The sequence below is a fragment of the Sporothrix schenckii genome, assembly GCF_000961545.1.
Source record: "Sporothrix schenckii 1099-18 chromosome Unknown Cont47, whole genome shotgun sequence".
Classification (NCBI taxonomy): domain Eukaryota; kingdom Fungi; phylum Ascomycota; class Sordariomycetes; order Ophiostomatales; family Ophiostomataceae; genus Sporothrix; species Sporothrix schenckii.
In genome coordinates, this window is record NW_015971148.1 from 2,218,284 (window position 1) to 2,231,507 (window position 13,224).

Genomic DNA, 13,224 nt, shown 5'->3' on the forward strand with positions numbered 1-13,224 from the left:
TCAGCACTGCCAATCATCCAGGATCCACGATTTGAATGTGCGGCAAACGTAGGAGAAACTCGGCAAGACTTTGGGCAGCGAAATTAACTACAACAGACGATATAGCTTCAGGACGTGGTAGGCGATGCCACGTCATGTATCTAGAGAGCCACAAGGAAAAGTGAAGAGGCGAGAGGCGTCAAGGCTGGATGTACTCGGCAACAAAGTTCTGCCATAGTCGTGAGGCCGCGGCGAACTGTAAAGACGGTGTGGCAAAGGACCGATGAGATGAGCTGTCGATAGCATAGCAGAAGGAAACAGTGTTGAGTATGGCGAAGAAATACCACGGGGGATGGTGTGAGATACCGAGGGCGGGAGTACGCTGGCAGAGCGTCCAGGCGTCCAGGAACAAAACGAAGTCAGGCTGCCACTCTGCGCCCTTGAGATATTACTACAGCCCAATCAGGATACCTCGCGAGGCTGGGGTCGGCGAAGGCGGGGTATGGAATATGGAATTGCTGTGCCGGCTATTCTTGTATCCTTCTTCTGGCTGTATTCTGGATGTTCTCCTGTGCCTGGCTATAATAAAGATGTCATGTTCCCCAGCAACATGCTGTGGCTAGCAGACCGCAGGATGTCACCAACAGGGCGATACTAAAGGCAAAAAGCAAATTGCAACGCAGATGGAAGGCCGCAGTTGAATTGGTGAGAGATACGGGAAAGGAATGTGCTGATAAAACAAGAAACCCGCGGGAAGTAGAAGCAGCCAAGAGGGAGTGGTGCAGCGGGGCAGTGTGACAGTGACGTTGAACTACCATCCCGTGTTCGACAGTTACCGACAGTACGCTGGTTGTCAAGACTCTTGGATGGGATTGGTACTCGGTAGAGCAACAGTGGTAGCTGTTTGTGTGTAAAGTTGCAAGCAGTGACACGGGTGTGGTAGAGGGAATAAGGGGAGTAGAGGAGAGGGTAAGAAAAAGCAAAGCCCATTGGAAACAATGTCACAGAACCCATGAAGCAGAAAATGAAAAGGCCATGGCGCTGTCGCAACCATGCACCGAAGAAATGTTCACGAGCAACTGCGCTCCCACATGGTTGCTTAGCTCGTATTTTCTGCGAGTGTTCTTGTTTACTAAAATAGAACGTGGTTTTAGAAGAGGTTCAACGCTGGTTGGCCAGCTAATTTTGGTGCAGGTAATGTCGGAAACAGGGAGGCAAGGAAGGCGCGATGAGATGGACGAAAGAAAGGTTACTGAGCTCCCCGGAGCCTTGCGCGGAGACAACGGCCAGCTCTGACGTGGAAAGCGGGGATCCGGACGCCGGCAGATGGCGCCGTCCGGGCCTTCAGTCGTGGCGATGTGGGACTTGCACTGCCAGTGTCTCTGTAGTTACGGAGAATGGAAGAGAACGTTGTGAAATAATAGAATATGTATTCGGTTCCCATCCTCGTTGATGGTAGAAGCGGTGAGGTCAAGTCAGAAGCGCGCATCACGGAGAAGGAGCGCAGGAAAAAAAATCGAAAGATATACGGAGTACGACTTATTACTTCGTACGGACAATCTCACGTGACACACATTCCACTAAACATTTATTTTTTCTGATCATCCCGGCAGGCGGTGACCCCACATCCTGCCACGTTCTTGCATACGACCTTGCGATGTACGACGTGACAACAGTACACCGGAGCTCTATTTATATAGGACGCAACTCACCCCTGATTAGCAAAAACATCGACCATTTACGAAAATGCATTAAATAAATGCGACGTACGGCACACGGATAATACGCGCCTAGTTTTATGCTCCGTTCTAAGTTGTACAGTATACGATGTAGGAAACCCGTTCTCTCCATAACAGGAACTACTGGGGAATTGAGCTAGTCTTTATCAGGGAATGGCGCCGCGACCCATTGCCATTTTCTCCATGCCTTTGCAGCGGCGGAAATGCCTGTTTTGTCACAGCTTGGCGAAGGCCAGTGTCAGAATGTTAGCCGTGCGGTTTAGGAGCGCTGGTCTTGTACAGGTACAGAGGTCAAACCAAACGGGATGCGTCAACATTACGGTTTGTGCCAGGAAATCGGGTTGCACAGGGTTCGTTTCCATTGGGATGCAGAAATTTGCTACGACCGAATATATGTACAGACGACGGAGTATGCAACCAAATACGACAAAGGTTGTACGAAAACACAGGGAAAAGAGTGTCGGTCCGAGCCAGTCAATATTGGCTACTGACACTGTGTATCGCACAGTCAGCCCAAGAAGTGCAGAGTACACCGGATTACATACATGCCTCCAGAATGCATGATAACACAATCTATGTCGCCATGAGAAGTCCATCGGCATATGGCGTCTCGGCCTTGCAATTACCGGGGCGTATTTCCCGTTTCTGGCAGCACCTGACAAAGATAACACCATGATTCCCAGCGATATTGGAATCTCTGCGTCCATACCTGTTTCTTTCAGTGCGAGACAGATGTGCCTGGAAGATCTTCGGCCCAAGTTACTGATCGTCGGTGCAAGATGTCCCGTCCCCACAGGGTGAACGTAGTTTGTAATGATGTAAAGGGAGAAAGGGAGAACGGGGCGACCCACTGTAGAAAAGGCCGCCGGTAAACACCCACAAAGAGGCCGACCGATTACCGTATTGGCCGAGCAAGAGCCGCCGAGAATCTGACGCCGACGGGCGCGTCCCTGGGCGAAAACGGGGCCATTTTTGGTCCTGTAAAGGCTGGTTCACACATGACCAGGCTCGCCAGGGCTGGTGGCAGATTCGTTTTACTAGCGCACGGGATCTTCACAAAGAACCCAACGGAGGGCACGTGTGATTTGTGCACGATCGCGCATGATCGCACACAGATTCAGTTACATACTCAAAGCCGAATATGCTTGTAACTAGTATGCTGTAAAGGGACACCAGTTGAGTACGGAGGATGCCCGAAGGCACTGCGGAAGGTGGGCTTGGGTGGACCAAGACGATTGGCGAGACCAGCGCGTATTAAAATTTGGGTGGCCGAAATGAGGACCGACTGTGTGAGACCGGCCGGCGGTGAAAGTGAAAGACGGCGAAGGAGGAAGAAGACAAAAGAACTGAAGACGAAGCAAATAAAGGAAAAGAAACAAGAACAGTACTTCGTACAGAAGCAAATGCTAAAGAACCGTCTGGAACAAAACTGTAACAACAGGAGTACTTTGAGCAAGATATCACAGCAAGTTAGTAACGTTAAATCCAACTGCCATTACTCTTTACAGACTATATCCACCATATCCAGTCCGCTTTCACTCGGAAGTTTTGCAAGGCGAAACCAGCGTCTTGTTTTCTGATACACCGGAGAAGGCCCGGCCTCGTAAGTATTGTAGATCTACCTACGAATTGTCCTGGCAAGTAGACTGACATGTACAAAGCACAGCCCTTGAGAGGCTTCTTCGAGCACACATAAAATGGTGATCAAGTGTTGACATTGCTCCCCACCCAGCAGGCTAGGAGATAAAAAGACGTCGGGACACTCGAGGATGTTGCGCTATTCTATCATTCCAGTACGGAGTAGTCATCTGGCTGCCGCTCTGCTGTCGGAATATATTTTGGGCCCACCACATTGTTTAAGATCCTTCCCGTAGCAAATCGATCCTTATGAAGTACAGGCTCTGAGGCTTTCCATATGGGCAGGTGGCAGGCTCGCTATCTTGACGCCACCGTATGCCCCTGAATGAAGCCGTCTCTACGACACTTTTTGGTAGGTAAGATAGTTATGACTCTTACGCACAGAGCAGCAAAAAAAAAAAAAAAGAGAAAAGAAAAGAAAAACCCTGCGGGAAGAAATAACGGCCCAGCGATGCCCGCGCAATTGTGGCATAGTGGCATAGTGAAAGAACCTTGCAAAAGGTCCTAGGGAAGGACCTGGCACATTTCTCCCAAACCTGCCGTAATAAATGAGGGCATTTTGGGACTTCGCTCACACGGGCAAGGGTTGTCGTCTGCTTTCGAATTCTTCTTGCCCGCAGTAGGAAATATGATACAGTAGACAGCAGAAAAGCAGCTACTCTACTCCGTACATCTCGCGACATCCAATGTCACATCCATCAATCATGGCCTCATTTTTTTGCCTCCAGAAACGGCCCGCAAAACGAACAGGAACAAGCGCAGGCCGCAAGGAACTTGTACCATACGACATACTATGCACATCGCACTCCGTAAGATAGTATCAATCTGCTCGCTGAACCCGGTCTAGACCATCTGCCTTATGCCTGGTTCTTTACTCATCGACACCTAGGAGGCCAAAAGGCAAGGAAGAAGTCGCCGCCCGGCGTCTCTGCGGCCGTTTCCGAATAGTTGAGCGTGGTCGACTGTTGAGCACTAGCTGCAACGCGGCCACTTGCAATGCCTCGGCGGCCATCAGTGGCTGCAGTGATCGAGCCTCTGATGCATTTGCAAGGGACAATCGGACCTGGCGTCACCCAAGTGTGCTCGTGGTGTGCGGCAACCGAGGACCTTTTTCCTGTGGAGTGAGTGTTTGGCTTGGTGCATTTTTAAGACAGGCGGGCTCGGTCATATCGGAGTGTGCCACAGTGAGCACCTTTTGCCATCAATTCATGGACATGAGAATCTCCCAGGGTGGCCGCGTTTTACTCAGTACGGCGACCAGCGTCGAACTGGTTTGGTTGACGCACCGTCTGATTCTCCCAGCTTTTGGGTGAAACGAAGGCGGAGAACATTCTCTAAAATGAAGATTGACTGTGCTAAATCTATAATTCACACTGTAAAACACTGCCATAAAGTTCAGGCTGGAGCTCCGTATGTTTACAGTGCACAAAGCCTTATGTTTCCTGGCTCTATTTAAGACCTCCGCGCTGTCTCGCCCTCTAATTGGCCACGGCTAAATTATGACCTGCGGCCAACGATGTGCAACGATGTCGCAGCAAGTTCCTTTAAAGTACTCGTAACCTTGAAGTCGCCATCACTTTTTGTTCAACAGACTTACATAGTAGCGACGGCTTCGTAATTTATACACAACAATTACAGCACACTAGTCAATCTCGTTAATATGATCACCTGTTTAAATAACACGAAGCTGGCAAATTTCTGGTTTCTACGAGTGCGTACAACAAACATTAGTTGGCGTTGAGCATGTACCTGGTACATGTCTCCGCCGCCGGCGGTACTTACAAACAGGGCCGAAAGCTGGTCTTTTGTATGAGGGAGGGATGGAGCGACAAGGGGTGTACTACGGAGGAAGCGTCTCCTTTGCGGCGGTACACCAGTAGATTAGCGTGGTACTTCAGTAGACACATAATCTAAACACAAACAGGTGTATTGTACTAGTGAGTGAGTTTCACTTTTATGTAGCCTCTGTAGGGGAGGACCCGCTCGGGGCTGAATCTTCGCATATGTTATCTGGCCCGACAGGTCTCTCCACTATTTCGCCGGCCAAACCGCCGTAGCCACCCATCCTTTAACCCCCTTCTATTATGTTACTTTCCCCCATCCTTCCCCCTTTCCGACCCTTTCACATTCCCATCTTACTATTCCGCGTCGTGATGGGACCTGCCTACAGAGACACTCTGTAATGCCAGCCAGGCTAGTCCAACTAAACCCGCCTAATCCAACAATCAACAATCCACCCTTAATCCGCCGAAGAACCCACCCGGCCCTTTACTGCTGCTCAGTACCTTCGTCCACCCTAGATACGCTGTACCACTCTTATTTTCATTTACATGGTCGGCCCATCGATACCCTGTCGGTTGCCAACACTGAGACTGGGGAGCACCATATACCATCCCAGCGTCTTCCGCCGCCCGCCAGCGTCCTTAACACCACGTTAAACAGTGCCATCAAAATCAGACGCTCGATCTTAACAGCGCCGTAGCTGCACCGTTTTCTTCGCATATTTTCTTCGGGTCGCTTCTTTTCCAGTTATCTTTTACCTATTATTTGTTTGATTTTATTTTCCCCAGCCCTTTTTCTCCCGATATTGGTTCGTCTCGCACCAAACGCCCCATACTTATTCTGTACGAAGTAGTCAGTAATTCGTTGCACCCCCCCCCCCCCAAATAAACAGGGCCTGGCTTTCGTCGTTCCTTCACCCTTTCTCTTTCGGTCATCCCAGCCGGTTTCTCCTCTTTCGTCCGTCTCTCCTTCTGTTCCTGCTCCTGTTTCTTGTCTCCTCATCATCAACACCTTTACTGCTTTTCGATCTTCATGCCAACTTCTCCGTCGCCTCGCATTCTCGCAAATTCGCTCGCTTTTCACATATCCTCTTGGCTCGACGACTCCTAAGGTACAATATTCTCTCGCACAAACGACATCACATCAATCTTTTCATCCCGACAACAATTAAAGCCGACCTGCCGATTGTCGACACTGAAGTCGAGACTTTCGCGACGAGAAGCACACGCTTTTTTGGCAACCGGACTTTTAGCATCTGCCACGCTCGCCCATCGAGTTTCATCGCCATCGTCGTCTTCGACCCTGATATCTCGATTATCGTCACGCGACGCCGCCATCGCGACTGCCCAGCGCAGTTTGCACGACACCTTCATTACATTTCTTTTAAACTCCTCCTCGTCCTGACGACATTGCCTTGCCTGAGCACCATCGCTCGAGTCGCCGCAACGTTCCAACGTTCCTTCATTTTCATCGACGTCTGCATTTGTATGATGGCCAATTTATCATGAACGACTGAATATTTTAGACGTTTTTTCGCTTCTTTACGAGACATACCAAAACCCCAGCGAAACGGTTTGGCTGGAGGAGATAGAGGCGACTCTTGATGCCCAGCAAGACCAGAGCATATTTTTGTTGAGCAGTCGTCGCAGATTCAGTTCCCTGACCCCCAACGCCAGCCATGTCAACTCCACCACCACGGCCGATGGCCATGGATCCTCTCCATATCACCGAGTTCGCATCGGACCGTTACTTTACGAAATTCAACCAGCAGCAGCGGCAGCAGCAGCAGCAGAACAATGCCGCGTCCGGTAGCAGCACATCCGAATCAACGACCACCACTCCCGCGTCCCCGCAACCGTTGACTACACAGTTGTCATCGCCCTTTTTTCTTCCCTTATCCGCGACAGCAAAAACAGCAGAGGCTGCCGACGAAAGAGAAAATGTTGATCTGCCAGAGCTAAAGCAAAAGAAAAGCCGCTTCCATTTGGGACGGCTGCTTCATTCAAAATCGCAAACAGCAATCCCGACAACCCCATCAATACCAACGCCTGCGCCCGCAACTACGAAGTCGCTTAGCACATTGCCAGATGCACCGACCTCATCAAAACCGTAAGTTTGCGATCGATGGCGGCGGGGGGACAGCTCCGGGCGCTTGCACCGGGCGATTGGCCATCCGTATCTAAGCGGCTCTTCATTGCATTGCTAACCAAGCTGGAGTAGTATGAGCAGATTTGGTGTGCAGTTCTACAACCTCCCTACCGAGCTGCAAATACAGATCATCGCCTCCATGCCGCTTGCCGATATCCTCCAACTCCGCCTTTCCTCCAGGAACATGCACGCAATGGTCTCCGCAAACGAGTCTCCCATCGTCCGCCATCATCTCCAACACAACGTGCCCGCCTACGCCAAGAGACTCTATCCTCCAGACTACTCAAAGCTGGACTTCCGCTACCTATGTGGAATATGGCACCGCCTTCATGTCGCCGCTAAATTGTCATCCTTCATTTGCCAGTGGGTGACAAAGGAAATTTTCTTGCGCACATCAGAAGCTCAGAAGCTCGAGTTCGCGCCTCAGAATGAGAGAATGCGCCGGAGGTTGATCCCACTTTTGTTCACCATATTCCACTTCTTCGAAACGTATCGCGCTCGCCACCTCCAATATATCATTGATCATGACGGGAAAGGCCTACAACAAACTCCTTATACTATCAACCCGATCGAAGCCGAAGTCATGAGCATGTACGACGACCGGACGCTCTTGCAGGTACACCAAGTCTTTCCACTGGTTATTGCGTCGTTTTGCCGCCGTTTGCGGCCACCATCTTATGTTGGCCGCGTCGAGAAGTCACTGAGAGGTTATATGAAAGACAAACCTCCAGACGAAGTCCATGTCGCCACATTGTGCATTGGTGGCCTACGCCAAGTTGAACGCTTCTGGGAAATTAAAGGCTACAACGTCAGACGAAACGCAGTCGATGTTTGGTATAACTCTGTCGCTAAGGACCCAGCGGAGTCGACTGGAAAGCCTCGTCGGGCACTACTGGGTCTCGGCCGCAAAATGTCGTCATTGGCGATACGAGATGACTCCTCCACATCTGCAAACACCTTGGCTAAATCGACTTCGAGTGTCTCGGGCGCAGAACGTGGCTCGATGGATGACGCTACGTGGGAGCGATGCAACAACCTCATCTTTAATACCAGCCTTGCCGACGGCATGCCAATGGACCTTCTGCCTCGGGAAGAACTACGACTGTTGTTGTCAGATCTCCCTGTCCTGCAGCAGCTGTGGCTGGTCACTGCCGAGGCACTGATTCTGGAGCGGAAAATAGTGGAGAAACAGTCTGACATCCGGCGAAATGCCCAGGTGATGTTGGAGCTCATCCGGGAGGATGGCTTCGCTGAAGAGGACGAGTGGTGGTACGGCCAAGGCGCACACGATTCTATTCGGCCACCATTGGACTCTATCGAAGAAGACATGACTGAGGACATGACGTCGTGACAGCTGGCACATAATGAGACACATAGACGTGACTCAAAATAAACTGTTAGCTTTCTAACAGCAACGGTGACTATGTTCATCCGACACCGGGTGACTTATGCTCTCCTGCTTTCTTTGGCTGGCATTCATGCCACACAACCACACAATACCTACCAACTACAACCACACGTATCTACACAACGACACGCATACACGTGCGTGCACTTTTACGCACGCACGCACGCACGCATACAATCATGCGTTTACATGCATCCACCGCTCGGCCGTGGCTTTCATATGTCCTCATAGCATTTTAGGCGTTTTCTCGAGAGGTTGAGGGATCACTGATCCAACCAGCTTTGGTACACGGTAGCTCAACCTCTATGATCCTAGGTGGCTGTCGCTGTTAACACAGTCCAGTTTTAAAAACATTTCTCTTTATTTTTGCACATTAGCACCTTGTTGGCACAAGCAAACAAGCGATGCGCGGACCTTTTCCAGTTTTATATATATTTATTTATATTTTCAGTTGCGTCTTACGGGAAAACATAGACGTCAATTTTTTGGGCCGGATTACAGACACAGACTAAGGGACCTCAACAGGTCCGGCGTTGGGCTATGTGTAGCCATGGTTGGTAAAGTTATTTAAGAGTCTATCAATTGTCTTACCTTCATTTTGCTTAAGAGAAATTCGTGAATCGCCGGCTTTGACTTAATCAAATCCAACAAGGCACAGGAGTGCTAACGACCTACAACACAGTCTCAGGAACAGTGAAATTAGTTCTTTAATTGGAGATGGCTTTCAGGTTTTATTTGAGTTTGGTTGGTGGGAATAATTCCACATGCACCTCCCCGGTGCAACGTTTTAAACTTGATCATCAATCATTACGCTCCGTGGGCATATATCAACAACCACATCGGAAACCAAAAAAAGGAGAAAAAAAAACTTGCTCCGGCTCATATATATTCAAGAAACATCCCCCGAAAACAGACATAGTATGCGGGCTTCAAACAACTGTTTCGACGAGGGGCAAATATTTCAAGGCGCAGGCGAAATAAACTTTACCAAAGTAATAATCTGGTGAAGTGTCTCCTTTCACGAAGCCGAAAAAAAGGGCAACCGCATGGGTGATGAAACGCAAATGGGTTTTGTTGCCTGTGTAGCCAGAACAATAAATGGTACGTAACAAAGCTGCAGCCAGTTTTGCAAAATATGGAAGGTCCAACAAAGAGAAGACACAATGAACCGTTGCTTATCGCCGGACATCATAAAAGCGATCCCTCGAAGCGCCTCCTATACTCGTATCAAACGAGTTGGCGGAGGATGAGGGTCCAAACCCGCTCATGTTACCGGATGTCCTGGGCACGCTTCCGCCTAGGCCATAAGTGGTTGGACTACTTAATCCAAGCCCACCACCACTGCCTGTCGTATCAAGGCTGATGCCGTCGAATAGAGAAGGGCTGTCGAAACCGTGAAAGCTCTGCATCCCTTGCGAAACACCCACGCCATGCGAGTGTGCCGCGCCCGGCGAGTGTTGTGGCCGTGTGCTCACAAAAGAAGGCGGGCCTTGGTGGCCTAATGCATGTGCTGTTGTCCCCGCCGTACCATATGTGTGGCCCAAGGAGGGCGAAGCGGTTGAGCTTTGGCGCCGATTCTGTTCGTATGTAGAAGGATTAAAGTGTATTGTCCCAGCAGAAGGATGGGTCCCATACCCCCCGTGCCCAGATCGAATGGTAGTGGCATTTGGAGCCGCAAACTGCGGCGAGCGATGAGCGTTGCTATCGGTCAACATTCCCGGAGAGCTCGAGCCAGTATTTTGGGAAGATTGACGCTGTGGGGGCGCAAATGATTGGTGTTGCTGTGGCTGGGATGCGTAGGGACCTTGAGATTGATATTGCGAACCAAAATGATGTTTCTCCTGTGGTTGACGTTGCTGCTGGTGCTGCAGGTGCTGCAGTGGCTGTGGAAGGGATTGGTTGAACTGGCTGTTTCTTGCTGTCCTACCCTGTGTATAGTATGTTTGTGGGACTTGATCTGGGCGTGGCAACTGCTGAGTTGCAAGTGAGCCTGTTGACAGCGATGCGGCCATTTGCGACTGGGAACTGTGCTGCGAGGAGATAGATGAGCCAGTATGGTTAGATACATGCTGATGCGAGTGCAGCTGCTGCATTTGGTGTCCTGGCTGATCCTGGATCCCTTGCTGTTGAGAAACTTGTTGTTGCGAATGATGTTTCGCTGCACTTCCTAGGCCCTGAATGTGATCAGAGGTATGGAATTGTGGAGTCAAAGATATCGTCTTCTGCGCGACGAGTGGTGGTTGCTGGAGGGACTGTGTGTTCTGCGTTGGTATTTGTTGATTGCGGAGGGCAGACAGGCCGTCGTTGTGGTTCTGTTGATGCTGTCCTGGAAGTGCTACAGGAGCATCGTGTTCTAAATGGTTCGATAGGGCTTCAAAGGCGGCTGAATTGAATTCTCCGTTTGTCCCGGTGCCGGAATCGAGAGGTGGCATTATCGACGTATCACTACTTAAGGGTGCCTCAGCCTGTCCAAAAGCACCGGTGGTACTACTTGAAATAATGTCAGGACCAGGCGAGGAATTGCTATCAACACCAGGTTGGACTGACGCGCTTGTGTCAATCACTTTCCTCTGTTTTTTGGGTGGTCTCGACATGCCGTGTAGATGATCTGATTGGTGGCCAACGTGACTGCTATTACGAGAATTTGGAACGCTAACCGCTCCGTCAGTTGAGGCATTGGCCTCTGCTGAGTCTGTGGGCGTACTGTCTTGCTTCGGAACCTTGGCTCTTTTTCTCTTGTTCACTGCCGAAGTAAGCGTGTCGCTTGGTGCCAACGTCATGTGATGGACATCCGCCGCGGCGCTCTGGAGGTCGTAAGTTCCTTGCAGCTGTTGAGGTTCTATATTTATTTCATGGCTATTGCTTGCCCCGGTATGCACAGTCTGTGTGAGAAGCGTCGGGGATTTTGCAGCGGAAGCGTTCTGCTTCTTCGCTTTTGGCAATTTCGAAGTAACTGGGGCGCCGGGCACTACCGGGGGCGGGATTGGGGTGACGGTGGCAGGACCACTTGCGCTTGGCGTTTCGTTCGTTGTGTCCGTCGCCGGTGCCTTGGGGCGATTTTTCGAGCCTTTTGGCCTTCCTCTCTTCTTTCCTGTTTCCTTAAGAGAGCCTGGTGCAGTAAAAGAATCAACGATCTTGGCAGCATCCTGTCTCACATCCGAAGCCTGCCTCATCCCTAGTTCTGAGCTGAGATGCGAGTCTGCAGGAAGGCTAGCATTCGTATCTGTTGAAAAAAACAAGCCATTCCCCACGGAAGTGGGAACATCTAGGATGTTGTCATCGTCAACGTCAACCCAGCTGTCATCCCCGTGATTCTCATTGGCTATCGAAGTCGTCTGAAGGTCGAGGCGGGGATCCTGGGCCGTAGACAGTGCCTTCGAGGAAACCGAAGCGGCAGCGGCGGCGGCCGCCAAAGCTTTCCGATCTTTGACTGGCCCTTTTTTTATGCCCTTGTCACGTCGCGCTTTGGTAGCTTTGCTTCCCTTGGGTCTTCCCCTCCGCCTTTTCTCTGTGGAGGGAGTGGTGCCGTCGATGATAGTGGCTTGGTGAACAATATGGGTCGTATCAGTTGACGTGGTAGGATTTGTATTGGGCTTGAGCCCGGCGGAAGAGGCTGCAACGGCGCCGGAGACTGTCTCGGCCAAGTTACCAGGTGCGAGTGCAGAAAGGCCAGAAGGATGGGGCTTCCGTAAGGATTTTGAGGTGGTAGACGCCTCGTTGGCTAACTTGGGAAAGATCTCGGCTATCCAACCGACAAAGGCGCTCCCAGGGCCGTTTGCAAGTTCACTTCCAGGGAAAATACCGTCAGAGGGTGGCGCTGCACCAGGTGTTCCCCCAAAGTAAGAAAGTGCCTTGCAAATCTGATCCACGACCGAAGCAGGAGAAAGATCCCGGAGTAGGGTCAAAAGGCGAGTCTGTTCGCTCTTTATGTCTGCCGGCATGAGTGGTTGAGGTACTGACGCCGGAGATGCCGGTTGACCAGAAGTTTGGGCTGTTGGGGCATAATACGAATCCCAGGCGCCAGGATCATCCGGTACACGGACAAAGCGCTTCGTAGAGGAAGTAGAGGACGTGCCGTGGTTGCTCTGGTAGGCACGCATGGCAGCCAGTTCCGTGCTTTCGCTTGCACGTTTGGCAAGTTCATCACGTTCAAGTGACGACTCATGGCTACCCAATTCCAATTGTATTATGCCAAAGTTGCCACTGAGACTGCCCTTGTGGCCCTTCAGCTTCTTGGGTATTGGATCTTTGATGCGTGCATCTCGGTACTCAATGGTTGAGGATGAGCTAACCGACGCAACGTTGCCAACAATGGAGCTGGAAGCAGGCGCCGGGTTAGGGTCAACAGCGGCGATGGCTGACAGTGGAGGGAGCCCCACAACCGGTTGGAGAGACGACATATCGGCCATCAGAGTCACCGCGACTGGGCCTCCTGTGATACGTCTCGTTCCGTGCTGTTATCTGAGAGCCGCCTAAGATGTAGGCGACATTGACATTCGCAGCGCCTAACACTAGCAAACGGCAGTGGTA

The 13,224-nt window shown here is 50.9% G+C and overlaps 3 protein-coding genes across 3 annotated transcripts; 1 reads left to right on the forward strand and 2 right to left on the reverse strand.

The window, feature by feature from the left end:
* Nucleotides 1-6,244: 6,244 nt before the first annotated feature.
* On the reverse strand, nt 6,245-6,475 carry SPSK_03811 (uncharacterized protein; the record flags this gene model as incomplete). Its single annotated transcript, XM_016730643.1, has 1 exon — nt 6,245-6,475. One exon carries the CDS (start codon nt 6,473-6,475, stop codon nt 6,245-6,247), a length of 231 nt encoding a protein of 76 aa, XP_016585292.1.
* Nucleotides 6,476-6,816: 341 nt separating this feature from the next.
* SPSK_03219 (uncharacterized protein) lies at nt 6,817-8,637 on the forward strand (the record flags this gene model as incomplete). The annotated part of the gene is made up of 2 exons (XM_016730060.1): nt 6,817-7,247; nt 7,368-8,637. 2 exons carry the CDS (start codon nt 6,817-6,819, stop codon nt 8,635-8,637), a joined length of 1,701 nt encoding a protein of 566 aa, XP_016585293.1.
* A 1,232-nt stretch (nt 8,638-9,869) lies between these two features.
* On the reverse strand, nt 9,870-13,094 carry SPSK_02995 (uncharacterized protein; the record flags this gene model as incomplete). Its single annotated transcript, XM_016729840.1, has 1 exon — nt 9,870-13,094. One exon carries the CDS (start codon nt 13,092-13,094, stop codon nt 9,870-9,872), a length of 3,225 nt encoding a protein of 1,074 aa, XP_016585294.1.
* Between the last annotated feature and the right edge of the window lie 130 nt (nt 13,095-13,224).